This window comes from Tursiops truncatus, chromosome 14, assembly GCF_011762595.2.
Source record: "Tursiops truncatus isolate mTurTru1 chromosome 14, mTurTru1.mat.Y, whole genome shotgun sequence".
In the NCBI taxonomy this organism is placed as follows: domain Eukaryota; kingdom Metazoa; phylum Chordata; class Mammalia; order Artiodactyla; family Delphinidae; genus Tursiops; species Tursiops truncatus.
The window spans coordinates 6125903-6140391 of record NC_047047.1 but is presented as its reverse complement, the minus strand read 5'-3'; the positions used below and the strand labels follow the sequence as shown (position 1 = coordinate 6140391).

The following is a 14489-nucleotide window of genomic DNA, read 5'->3' as shown; positions in this document are numbered from 1 at the left end:
TACAAGGTATTCTGGAGCTAGCTGGCTGCCCTCAAAACTGGATTTCAAATCTCTCTCTTGTGGCCCAGCCTCTATATGCTGTATTAGAAAGCAGCAAACCTGACCCCACCATTAGAGGAGATCAACATGCCACAGCTTTGAAGTCTTTAAGAAAAGTTTAATGACACCACCTACCCTTGGACATCCTCAATACCAGCTTCCTGTTCCCTCTTCGCAGGTGAGAAGGAAGAGAACAGCCTTGAAGTACTTGCCCAAAAGCACGGGGACCGTCATCAACCCATAGGGTATTAGAGCCAACAGCTGTAACTTACGGCACTGGGATATTCCCTTTTCCTCAGAGCCATTCCTGCCGCTGCCCTTCTGGTTAAGGCCACCAAAGAGAGAATCACGGGATCCCCTTTAACCATCTCTGTACCCATGTAGTGAAGCCCTCCTGAATTCTCATTACACCTATGAAATCCTTCTGCTAACTGCTCCTCACATAACTCTTTCGTGTTGTGATAACCTCAATCCTGTTTTTCTTCCCTCTTCACTGATGAAACTCCTCATGACTGTTTAACACTGACAGACCACCATATTTTTTTTTTTTTTTTTTTTTTTTTTGCGGTACGCGGGCCTCTCACTGTTGTGGCCTCTCCCGTTGCGGAGCACAGGCTCCGGATGCACAGGCTCAGTGGCCATGGCTCACGGGCCCAGCCGCTCCGTGGTATGTGGGATCTTCCCGGACCGGGGCACGAACCCGTGTCCCCTGCATCAGCAGGCGGACTCTCAACCACTGCGCCACCAGGGAAGCCCCCACAGACCACCTTTTGACTCTCCGTATTAACTCAGAGGAGACTCCTCTGACCAGTGTAGGTTCTTCACGGTTTACTGATGGCTCCTATTTAAAAGATGAACATGTGAACATCATGCTGTATTTGCTATTACAACTTCTCTTGAAGTCACTGAGACAGCACCTCTACCTACGGCTACTTTGGCCCAACAGGCTGAATTATACACTCTCACTCTTTGGTCAAAGGCAAAACCACAAACATTTTTATCTATAGCCGATAAGCATTCCTTGCCACTGTACATGCATTAAACCACTGGTCCAGTGACAAAGCACTCATGAACTAATATTGGTGGGAAAATAATAAAGCTACAAGACGTACTAACCTTGCTTGTCCCACCTGTCCAAAATACAATCCAGGGAAACGTGTTCACATTACTCCTGGGCATTCTGAATTGCCTGATGGACCATTCAAGGTTTGTCAAATGGATTTCATAGCTTCCCCCATCTCATAGATATAAATGTTTTAATCATGGTCTGTACGTTTTTTCACCAGAGTGAAGCTTTCCCTTGTAGATATACAACTGCTTCTATGGCTAAAATTTTGTTATAAAAGATTATTCCTTCCTGGGGACCCCCTCTCGAGCTTCATGATAGAAGGAACTCATTATACAGGTCAAGTGCTACAACAAGTCTGTGCTGTCTGGCCAGTTTTACATTTTCACTGGGCTCACCATTCTCAATCCTCAGGGTTAGTTGAAAGTGCTAACAGCACTATTAAAACTCATTTGGCAAAATTTGTAGAGACCGTCCAAATACCTTGGCCAAAAGTATCGCCTTTGGTCCTTCTGAATCTCAGATCCACCCCCTTGGCAACTCATAAACTCTCACCCTTTGAGAGAGTCACAGGACACCCAATGTACTGGCCCCTGCTTCTTCTGATCCACAGCTGTTAAAAGGAGATATATGTCAATACTGTAAAGGCCTAATTTTTTCTATTAAAAATAATCATGTTGGCAGAAATGCTGAAACCAGGCCATTCCTAAATGACTGGGGGCAGGAGTTAGTGCTTTCCAAAATTTCTCAGTGCCTTAAACAGAGTAGGTGACATAAGGAACTTGGCATATTATGAGAAGGTAACGTTCTGTCCTGACCTAAGCCACATGGCTGACAGGGTCTTGGTGCTCCGGCTGGGTGTCAGGCCTGTGCCTCTGAGGTGGAAGAGCCAAGTTCAGAACACTGGTCCACCAGAGACCTCCCAGTTCCACGTAATATCAAACGGTGAAAGCTCTCCCAGAGATCTCCATCTCAACATCAACACCCAGCTTCACTCAACGACCAGCAAGCTACAGTGCTGGACACCCTATGCCAAACAACTAGCAAGACAGGAACACAACCCCACCCATTAGCAGAGAGGCTGCCTAAAATCATACTAAGTTCACAGACACCCCAAAACACACCACCAGACGTGGACCTGCCCACCAGAAAGACAAGATCCAGCCTCATCCACCAGAACACAGGCACCAGTCCCCTCCACCAGGAAGCCTACACAACCCACTGAACCAACCCTTAGCCACTGGGGGCAGACACCAAAAACAAAGGAAACTACAAACCTGCAGCCTGCGAAAAGGAGACCCCAAACACAGTAAGATAAGCAAAATGAGAAGACAGAGAAATACACAGCAGATGAAGGAGCAAGATAAAAACCCACCAGAACTAACAAATGAAGAGGAAATAGGCAGTCTACCTGAAAAAGAATTCAGAATAATGATAGTAAAGATGATCCAAAATCGTGGAAATAGAATAGAGAAAATGCAAGAAACATTTAACAAGGACCTAGAAGAACTAAAGAACAAACAAACAATGACAACACCACAATAAATGAAATTAAAAATTCTCTAGAAGGAATCAGTAGCAGAATAACTGAGGTAGAAGAACGGATAAGTGACCTGGAAGATAAAACAGTGGAAATAACTACCACAGAGCAGAATAAAGAAAGAAGAATGAAAAGAATCGAGGACAGTCTCAGAGACCTCTGGGACAACATGAAATGCACCAACATTCGAATTGTAGGGGTCCCAGAAGAAGAGAAAAAGAAAGGGACTGAGAAAACATTTGAAGAGATTATAGTTGAAAACTTCCCTAATATGGGAATGGAAATAGTCGATCAAGTCAGGGAAGCCCAGAGAGACCCACACAAGATAAATCCAAGGAGAAACAAGACACATATTAATCAAACTATCAAAAACTAAATACAAAGAAACAATATTAAAAGTAGTAAGGGAAAAACAACAAATAAAATACAAGGGAATCCCCACATGGTTAACAGCTGATCTTTCAGCAGAAACTCTGCAAGCCAGAGGGGAGTGGCAGGACATATTTAAAGTGATGAAAGGGAAAAACCTACAATCAAGATTACTCTACCCAGCAAGGATCTCATTCAGATTTGACGGAGAAATTAAAACCTTTACAGACAAGCAAAAGCTAAGAGAATTCAGCACCACCAAATCAACTTTACAACAAATACTAAAGGAACTTCTCTAGGCAGGAAACAAAAGGGAAGGAAACAACCTAACAATAACAAACCCAAAACAATTAAGAAAATGGGAATAGGAACATACATATCAATAATTACCTTAAATGTAGTTTAAGGCATAAACTGGCTGAATGGATACAAAAACAAGACCCACATATATGCTGTCTACAAGAGACTCACTTCAGACCTAGGCACACATACAGACTGAAAGTGAGGGGATGGAAAAAGATATTCCATGCAAATGGAAATCAAAAGAAAGCTGGAGTAGCAATTCTCATATCAGACAAAATAGACTTTAAAATAAAGACTATTACAAGAGACAAAGAGGAACACTACATAATGATCAAGGGACCAATCCAAGAAGAGATAACAATTGTAAACATATATGCAACCAACATAGGAGCACCTCAATACATAACGCAAATGCTAACAGTCATAAAAGGGGAAATCGATAGTAGCACATTCATAGTAGGGGACTTTAACACCCCACTTTCACCAATGGACAGATCATCTAAAATGAAAATAAATAAGGAAACACAAGCTTTAAATGATACATTAAACAAGATGGACTTAATTGATACTTATAGGACACTCCATCCAAAAACAACAGGATTGCTCTCCAAACTTGCCTGTGGTTCACCATAGCTTGCTGGTCCCAAATTGCAATTCCTCTGCTATTTATGAATAAGCTCAATTGTGCGGGCTGAACTGATTATTTTTTTTTTCCAAAAAGGTTGACACCACTAATCGCTAATATACTTTGTTAAATTACCAGATCATACCCTCCAATAGCACAACTGCTCGACCTGCCATCTTGACCCAAGAAATGCACCAAGATATTATTACCAGACTAATACTTTTAACACACTTTGCAACTCCCCAAAATATTATTAAAGAACCCCTCCCCCCCAAAATTCCAGATCTGTGATCTCGGCTAATGCCATATAAATGGGAAACTTAATTATGAGCCGACCTCAAGGACTCCTTATACCTTCACCAGTGTTCCCCTGTGCTTTATTTTACTCTCATAAAAAATGCTTTCTATGCTGTTTAAGGTAACTTATGCCCTATTCTCTAAATGTCTCCATTGTCTCTGTTATCACCCCAAGTTTCCTTAATATGATGTCAAAACAACAGAGGACTAATTGTATTAATCATGTTTTTAAAAAATATTTTTATGATATTTTGACTTCTTGGGGGCCTCCCTGACAGGGGAGAGGTGGCCCCTTCTGGGGTAGCCAATACTTAAGAGACAGCAAAGGGCTCACAAGGGAGCACGACTTTCATACAAAACCCAACAATCCAGCGCTCACACTCTGAGCCACCTCCTCTGACGGCTCTTACCCTCCAAGAGGCAATATTCCTCTGCCCGAATCACCCAGGGCCGGTACCAGACAACTAGAGACCACCCTGCAGCCCACAGCCCACCGACATTATACAAACGAGCCATGCCGTTTCCCCTTTCCTGCCAAAATACACTGCCCCATGCCTTCCCTTCACTGCTGTCTCTGCCTCCGGACGCTGGGTGCTTCCCCAAGTAGCCCCGAGTGCCATGCCTCTCATTTCTAACAGAACTGCGAATAACAGTAAACTCTTCCTTCAATGGCATGGACCTCTCTGTATTGTTACTCAGTCACCGTTACACATTAAGACCCGGGCACAAATCAGAGGTACGGTTCCCAACGTGGCCAAGTACAATGGTGGTACTTTAACTTCTCCTTTATTTTATGCTGCTGAAACATCCTAATATTTCAATACGCACTACTAGAATATACACCTAAGATCCACTACTAAAAGCTACTTTATAGGATCCAGCAGATGTTGGTAATTTTTTTTAGCAGTGGGTAAGTGACAGGTGAAGTTAACGTGAGCAACTGTAAGGGTGAAAAGACCTTCTTCTAGGAGACTGAAGTCAACGGCTTAGACTTAAGCATCTAGGCCTAGTAGAGAGGAGGGGATACTTGGCAACATTCAGGGTTCAATTCTTCAATTCAGGGTTCGTTCAGGGTTCTTTCCCGTTGTGGAGCACAGGCTCCGGACGCACAGGCTCAGCGGCCATGGCTCACGGGCCCAGCCGCTCTGTGGCATGTGGAATCTTCCCGGACCGGGGCACGAACCCGCGTCCCCTGCATCGGCAGGCGGACTCTCAACCACTGTGCCACCAGGGAAGCCCCACCACTGCTTTTTAATAGATAACATCTGGTCTGATCAATGTAAAACTTACTAAAAAAGAAAACAAATATAATTTTCAGGTTGGGGTTGGAGAAAAACTTGCTACATGCTTACATCCCATACCTGCCTCCCTCTCCTTGTATACTGTCCTGATGTGTTTTCCTGGCATAGGCAGATACCCATTTCATAGCAGCTTTTTAATGTCTTCATATATTAGTGGATGGATGGTGAACTCAAATTTACTGATGGGCCTAGTTTCTAATGCCAATCTGAGTAGAAAGATGACATTTCCTACATGCTTCACATCCACTGAATTAATGAGACAGGGTTGGTTTCAAGGGGTTCTTTGCACTCCTTTGGTTGTATTCTGAACATCCCAGTACATGTACAGTTTTAGCTCCCTTTATTCATTCTTTGTTGTGTGTGTGTGTGTGTGTGTGTGTGTGTGTGTGTGTAAGTACATACCCTCAAATCAACTATACTGTTTTCAGATTTTTCTATATCCAAGGTACCCTTCTTGTATTTTGATATTAATTAAAACATGCAATTTACAACATCTGAACTACGGCAGGACACAAAACGCAGTTCTAACCCGTTCTGTACTACTCCTCGGGTAAGGACTAACTTCAGCCGTGCCGCTAGACAACTGTTTGATTCCTTCACAGACAACTTCACAGTGACACTCAAAGCCTAAGTGCGTTTTTGGTTAGCCTGTACTCTGAGAAATATGCTTCCAGGTAAAAACGTGATTTCCCTCCAAAGCATGATGGGAACACTTCACTGGGAAGGGAGTCTTCTTTCTTGCAAAACCTAAACCACCTGTCAATCATCTGGGTTGTCCCCTGTTGTGAGTGAACTACACACCGAAAACATCTGGTTCAGAGAGATTTTCTTAGGTTGTTTTCCAACCATGGGATCCATTCAAATTTCAGGCTAACCTTGTACAGAGTCAGATGCCACCAGGCACAGACTTCCAACTTTTGAGTAGGGGTCAAGGTTTGCTAAGTGTTCCAATCTGTAACCCTATCAACAAGCATTTTACAAAGCACGATGGATGGATGTTACTCGTCCGTGCCTGGAACTCCTCATAAAAACACAAGGGCTTCCAGACTTCCAACTTTTGAGTAGGGGTCAAGGTTTGCTAAGTGTTCCAATGTGTAACCCTATCAACAAGCATTTTACAAAGCACGATGGATGGATGTTACTCGTCCGTGCCTGGAACTCCTCATAAAAACACAAGGGCTTCCAGAAACCCTGAGAGAGAAAATCAATTATTTCTCTCCCGGCCGTTAACCAGCTCTTGCCGACTATTCATCTTACGCGTGATGATGGCTAGTATTCGCCGAATGGCGAGCAGACGCTCCTTCAGCGAGATCATGCTGAGTATGGCCAGCTGAGCCTTCCGCTCCAACGGCAGCACTGCCAGGATCCACCAGGACCAGGCAGGACCACTAAGGTTACTCTGCAAAACAAAGGGAAGCACAAAATTAGCACCTACAATACAAGCCTGTTCCCCCCAAATGGTCTTTTGTTTACCCGCAGACACGTGAACAAGAATTAAATGCCGTCTTCTCTCTGAGGTCTACCGCGCAATTCATTCAGCCCTCAAAACACAAAGCTTACTGTCACGTCACACACTGAAATGTGGGGAAACTCACAAAAGGAAGAATGTGTCAAGAGAAGCATCTTCCACAGGGAAACGCTACGGATTAGTCACCCTTGTTCTCTCAAAGCTCTAGTTCAGAACATATGACCAGCCAGAAAAGGAGACTATAATTTTTACCTCTACTGTCCAATGTTCTGCTGCTGTTCTTTAAGTCTTAAATATGTTATATACAGCACAATGTTTATAAAGCACACAGTAGGTGTGCAAGTTTGAGTGTTACAGTAAGATAAACCTTATAATACAGTCAGTGACAAATGTACCTCTATATGAAACATCTATATATATGAGTTATTGTTAAATATATATATATAAGAAATTACTATAATTATATATTATTAATAGTTACTATTAATTATACATGTAGATATATATGAACTAGTAAGCGACCTGAGAGCCTTTATTTCACATAACCAAGCAGCAGGCACTTCTGGAATGAGCTCTAAGCAAAAGTTGATCACAAAGTTGTTCTCAATAGTCCTGGTACTGGAACCAAGGCATCCAAGGCGCCCTGCTTCTAATGTCTTGACTTCAGAATCCAAACTGGGAACCAGGGAGGGTGGCTCTAGCCTCACCAGAGCTCAGGAGTAACACAGAGGCCAAAGTACGCAGGGTGAGAGATCAGGAGTAACACAGAGGCCAAAGTGCACAGGCAGCCCACGTCACTGTGTGCAAGGCACCCGTCTCCTCTCCAAGGGAAGAAGGCCCAAGTGTTGGACAAAACAGCCTTCTGTGTGATTCACACCCTCCCTTTCCCTCCTCATCTTACCGAGTGGGGAGAAACTGAGTAGCATGATTAATGGGAAGGGCCTTGGCATAAAAATATCTCCCACAAAGGACCTAAAATCCTCTGTGGTAGGAAGACTAATGGTCTCCCGAAGGCGTTGACCCCCCAGTTCCTGAAGCCCGTGGCTACGGCAGCTTACACGGCAGAAGGGACACTGCGGATGCGAGTGAGTCAGGGACCTGCAGATGGAGCGCTTATGCTGGATCTCCCCCACCTCGGTGGGCTCAGCCTCATCGCAAGGGTCTTTCCAGCAGGGAGCTGTTCTGGGCTGTGATCAGGGGAAGATGAGTCTGTGGAAAAGGGGTCAGAGGTGCAAGCTGCTGGCCTGGAAGACGGACAAACGGGTGAGAGGCAAGGAACACCGCAAGCCTTTCGAGGCCAGAAAAGGTCAGGAAATGGATTCTCCTTTAGAGCCTCCAAGAAGGAAGAAAGTCTTGCCATCACCTTGGTCATAGCCTGGTGAGACCTGTGTCGGATTTCTGACCTCCAGAACTGTACAATAATAAATTTCTGTTGTTTTTAAGCCACTCCCATCATGCAATGTGTTACAATTAGAGATTAATTGGGGTTAATAAGCAAAAACTCCTAGAAAAAAGAATGATTCATACCTCAATCAAGTTAGTCTAATCACCTTGCTTTCTGAATCCAGGCTACAGAACAGAGGAGGAGGGGTTATAACAGAGTGGAGGGTGAGAAAGGACTCGGAGGTGAGCTGAGGCTGAAAGCACTGTCTTGGGTTTGGAAAAGACAGAACTCAAGTGGGGGTAAAAGACAGAAGCCCCCAAGAGACAGAAAAAGAACATAAAAATGGATGGAAAAGATACAAAAGACATTTCATCTGACCGTAAACCTGCTGAGACCTGGCCCTGCCCCCCTTTCTCCAGGATAGGTGAGCGGGCACAGTAGGACGAACTATACACTCTCAGTCACAAGCGCACACCATCCCCACCTGTGCCACCCAAATGCAGAGAAGTGGAGTCATCTGCACTTACAAATGCTTCACAGACCTGAAACCCATTCATCACTTAAAGAACCAGTGTCACTGAGAGCAGTCCTGGGAGCAGGGAGAAAGCCCACGATGATGGGATCGAGGGCGAGGAAAGTTTCCGATTTAACGAGAGTTGGGGATTTTCTCTTCATTTATCCAACGCCTGTTCATTGGGTGCAGGGCAATCTTACATGCAAAACATAAAGTGTTCCTGCCCATATACTAAAATGACTACTAAATCTTCCCATGTTGGTGGGAGAAGTACAAAAGCTTACAGCCGATCAGAATAAACTGATTTCTGAGAGAAAAGAAATTACCTTCATGTAGTATTAATCAGAAAGCATGTATCGCTTTGCTCCAAAAGGCGCATGCTACTATACCAGGGGCTTCTTTGGGCTGCTGATAAATGAACTGGTTCATAAGCGACCATAATGGAATAAACAGCATAGCAGGTACTGCCAAGTTTTCCCCAGCATAATGTGTCTCAGCACATTACGGCAGGAAATAACAGCATGACAAAAGAAGAAAGGACAGGATACCTGAGGCTCAGGTTCTCTGTCGGGCATTAACCCAAAGTGGCTTAAGATCTGTTCTTTCATGTGATCCTGAAGTGAAGCAAACCAGGACACAGACTGCTGATAAACGGACTCATGCAGGGCGGTGAGCTCTTCATACGCTGCACCTTCCACCTGAGCAAGGAGAAGAGACAACCTTTTCAACAGTTCATTATCACACGCGTGTCCATCCCACAGGGACTGCGGCCACGTCTGCTGAGCGGATTCCTGGCATCTGACACGTCAGTAATTCATCAGTGTTTTATAAACAAGCTATATGCTCAACATAGAAATCTTCACTTTTTTTACACAGTGGAGCTCTATCTACCCTGTCTGTCTGTCCGTCTGTAACATCCAGATGTTTCTCTTAATATAAGCACGGACCCGATGTTATCATGAATCATTTTTAATGAGTACATGCAATCCTATATCGGAGCTGTGCCATGATTTACTCAACCATTCACGTAAGATACATTTTAAAATAATACAAGTAAAGCAGCCGCATGGCACAGGGATATTGGCTCGGTGCTTTGTGACAGCCTGGAGGGGTGGGATAGGGAGGGTGGGAGGGAGGGAGACGCAAGAGGGAAGACATATGGGAACATATGTTTATGTATGACTGATTCACTTTGTTATAAAGCAGAAACTAACACACCATTGTAAAGCAATTATACCCCAATAAAGATGTTAAAAAAATAATAAAATAAAATAAAATAAAATAATACAAGTACTATAAGTATTTACGCAAAAGTGGTTTTGCATGTGTGTGTGAGAGAAGGGGCTGTCATTTCCTCAGGTTAGTTTCTCAGCAGCAGAATTACCAAGTCAAAGAGTTATAACATTTTAAAACTTATATTCCACGTCACCACATTATATTCCAATAGACACGTTACAGCGACAGTGCATCCACGGCCTGAGCCTGATGCCAGGGGGAGGCCCTTAGGCTTCAGACGGATGCGCCCTGCTGCCCGGGGCCCCTCTCACTGCCCAGCAAGGCTCAGTCCTAGGTAGGGACACCTAGGAACAGGTGAGCAGGAACAGCTCTGGGCTGAGGACCAGGGGACCCAGGTTTGTTCTGGCTCCATCATTGCCTCTTGTGTGGAAGCTTCGGCCAGTTGCTCAGCTGCTTTAGGAGAGAATTTTCCCATCTGTAAAATGGGAATAAAGCACTAAGGTCCTTCCTGATTATAAAACAACAGCATTTATGAAAATTGAGGTAAACTGAGGAATCAGATTATAACACACATGACCATTCTCAATTTGATTTATATAATACAAATCAAATATTCATATGTAGTGGAGAGTTTTCTTTTAAAAAAAACTAAAATTATTTCATGTGGTAGCTATTAAACTACCATTTTAAAATATATACATACACCCCCAAAAGTCATCATCCACAATGATAGTCAATAAACCCTCTATCAGCATAGAAGAGGGACCCTGAGAGCCACCGCACTCAGTCTTCTTCACGCTCAGCTCCCTGGGCCTCAGACCTCAGAGCTCACCTCGCTGCACTCTGCCCTCTGCCCCACAAGGCCCGGTGCCCACAGATGACCAGAAACAGCAGCTGGCAAGGGGACAGAGCTGGCACCGTGGGTGTGACTACTCACCTTTTCATCTTCCAGATACTCAATATCTGCCGTGTTGTAGCCGTCTCTGTGACGGTGGCTCAAAACCCGGAAGCGGCTAATCCCGACGGCATCCATGACGGAGCTGCCGTCGGGGAACGTCCTGACGTCCTTATCTCCAGCATGCAGCCGTACTCTGAGATCCTGGCAGGACAGGCGGGAGAAACAACCCTGACTTTAAAAATGCAGGAGGGTCTTCAGTTCTCCCCAGATGCAATCCTGGGTCTTAAAGGAATAAAAAGCCAAATGAAACAAACAGCATCTCCATGCCAGAGCAGCAAGGTTATTTCCTCCAAGAGACCAGCAGCCGATGAGAAACACACTGATGTGCGACGTGGCAAGAGAAGGGCCGGCGGGGACGGGGTACTTGTGCCTCAGCCCTTCTAACCAGTGGGGTGGGGACAGGTGGACCCGAAATGTGGCCCCCCAGCCCCCTTGGCCGGGGCACTAGAGCACTGTCCCCACCCCCCGCCCCTCAGACTCTGCTCCCCTCCCCCATGCTGTTTTCCTCCCCAACAAACTGCTGCAGAAAGGCATCTACAAGCACCGTCTTTGGGACTTCCCTGGTGGCGCAGTAGCTGAGAATCCGCCTGTCAATGCAGGGAGCACGGGTTCAGGCCCTGGTCCGGGAAGATCCCACATGCCGTGGAGCAACTAAGCCCGTGCGCCACAACTACTGAGCCTGTGCTCTAGAGCCCGTGAGCCACAACTACTGAGCCCACGTGCCACAACTACTGAAGCCTGTGTACCACAACTACTGAGCCCACGTACCACAACTACTGAAGCCCGTGTGCCTAGAGCCCACACTCCACAGGAGAAGCCACTGCAATGAGAAGCCCACGCACTGCAACGAAGAGTGGGCCCCGCTCTCTGCAACTAGAGAAAGCCCACGTGCAACAATGAAGACCCAACACAGCCAAAAATAAATAAATAAATAATTTTTTTAAAAAAAGCACTGTCTTCATCTCCCTGTCTCCCCATCACACCTCGAGACCCCGCTGTTCTACCGACACGAGCCCAGTGGAGTCACACGTGAGGCTGGTACACCCCAGCTGACCTGTCGCTGACCCAGCACTCTCGCCCTCCCTGACCGGTCCCTCCCTTCACCACCTGCATCCTCCACGTGTCCCCACCACACTGGGGCTGCCCGGGACACTGTATCCTCACTCCAAAGCTCTCCCGCGTGACCCTACCCACAGTCACGGTTCCCATTGTCCCCCACATCCTGATGGTATCGATCGTGCCTACGATGTGTCAAGCATTACACAGAGCGATTTATCATACGTATTCATCCAAGCCTCACAGGAACATGGAGGCTCAGGAAAATTAAACTGATCTAGGCCACAGGAAGATTCAGAGCCGACATCTGAACCCAAGGGTATCTGATGCTAAAGTGGATGAACAACTGCACTACACACCTCCGAACTAATGCTGAGGGAGGACTCCCAAGTTACACACCTGCACAGAGTTATCACACCTCTGCCTGGATCACCAGTAAAGCGCCCTCCTTCCTAAGGGTCTGTCTTACCCACAGCTGCAGTGTGCATGCAGCCGCCTGAAGAGCCCCTTCAAAGGAGGCCTCGGTGCCCCAGCTCACATGTCAGCTCCTCCAAAGTCGGTCTCAGCCACAAAACCTGTTCCTGCGATAAACATCTCACCTGGTCTGTGGCCAGGAACTTGGCTGCCAACTCTGCAGCATCCAGGGCATCGAGGCTCTCATGTTTGCCCACATGAGGCCATTAGAAATTTGTCCAAAAAATCAGCTGAATTCTCCCCCTCTCCTGGGCTTGGCCACGGGTGAGCCAGGGCTCCTGTCTGCTCTCTCCCTGGAGGACCTGTCTCTCCTCGGTTACCCTGAGCAACCTGCCCTTTGACGGGTTCAGGAAACAGGTTCAGTAGCTTATCTGTAGTAAATCTTTTCTGAATGTTCCATATTCCCAGTGGAACTTATGAAACTTTTTTCACTTTGCTTATGCTGACTGTGATGAATCAACTCTTAATAATTCAAATGTATTCATCTCTTTCTCTACGCTAATGCTCTCGGCATGTTGTGTAAGAAAAGAATCTCTCCCTGTTGCCAATTGTAAAGATAGTCCCCAATATTCTCTCTTAAATGTTTTAATATTTTGTTTTTCACATCTCACATTGGGAATGTAAATGTGCTACTTTTTGTGTATAGTATAAGGCAGAGAAAAGATTTTTTTTTCCCATTTGGACTACCCACTAATTGTCTGAGTACCTTTTATTGAGGAGTTTTGCCTTTTCTCACAAATTACATATAAATTTGGAGTCCAGATGTGAGTGGATCTGCTTATCTCTATAGTCTGTTTCAATGGTCTACTTACTTGGACTTGTAAGTTTATTGCAGGGATGTTCTCCCATCTTTCTCAGCTGGTTTTTCAAAACTACCAGGTCTTGGTCTTTAACATAATGATTCTAAAATCAGCTTGAGCAATTCCATGAAAAACCCTCTTGTGATGCTGACCAGATCTACTTTGGATTTATAGACCAACTGGGGTAAAAAGAACATCTCTCAGCCATAAAAAGAAACAAAATTGAGTTATCTGTAGTGAGGTGGATAGACCTAGAGTCTGTCATACAGAGTGAAGTAAGTCAGAAAGAGAAAGACAAATACCGTATGCTAACACATATATATGGAATCTAAGGAAAAAAATGTCATGAAGAACCTAGGGGTAAGACAGGAATAAAGGCACAGACCTACTAGAGAATGGACTTGAGGACACGGGGAGGGGGAAGGGTAAGCTGTGACAAAGTGAGAGAGTGGCATGGACATATATACACTACCAAACGTAAAACAGATAGCTAGTGGGAAGAAGCCTCATAGTACAGGGAGATCGGCTCGGTGCTTTGTGACCACCTAGAGGGGTGGGATAGGGAGGGTGGGAGGGAGGGAGACGCAAGAGGGAAGAGATATGGGAACATATGTATATGTATAACTGATTCACTTTGTTATAAAGCAGAAACTAACACACCATTGTAAAGCAATTATACTCCAATAAAGATAAAAAAAAAAAGAACATCTCTCTATGACACTGAGTCTATGTACCCATGAACACAGTATCTCTGTCCATTCTTGAATATCTTTCAATAAAGTTGTAGAATTTTCTCCATAAATGTTCTACGTACATCTTTAGAAAGATATGTTCCTAGGTATATACGGTGGAAACTAGCAGATAGCCCTAAACATCAATTCTCCCCTAACTCCTGGGCAACTGGATGGACTACATTTCCCAGCCTCCTCTGCTGGAGGTGTGAGCAGCAGTGACTGCTATGGGCCCCTTTTCTCCAGGATCCCCTACAAGCACCAGGGCCTCTTCCACCAGCTAGAACTTGGATGTAATGACCTCATCAGGACCACGCAGTAACGACAA

At 45.2% G+C, this 14489-nt stretch overlaps 1 protein-coding gene across 1 annotated transcript in view; it reads right to left on the bottom strand.

The window, feature by feature from the left end:
• Window positions 1-4226: 4226 nt before the first annotated feature.
• Window positions 4227-14489, bottom strand: part of LONRF2 (LON peptidase N-terminal domain and ring finger 2) — a 38105-nt gene continuing 27842 nt past the window's right edge. Inside the window, 4 exon segments of the mRNA XM_019931031.3 lie at window positions 4227-6939; window positions 9455-9604; window positions 11080-11213; window positions 11216-11241. Coding sequence (XP_019786590.2) covers window positions 6745-6939; window positions 9455-9604; window positions 11080-11213; window positions 11216-11241 — 505 coding nt within the window. The 3' untranslated portion in view covers window positions 4227-6744.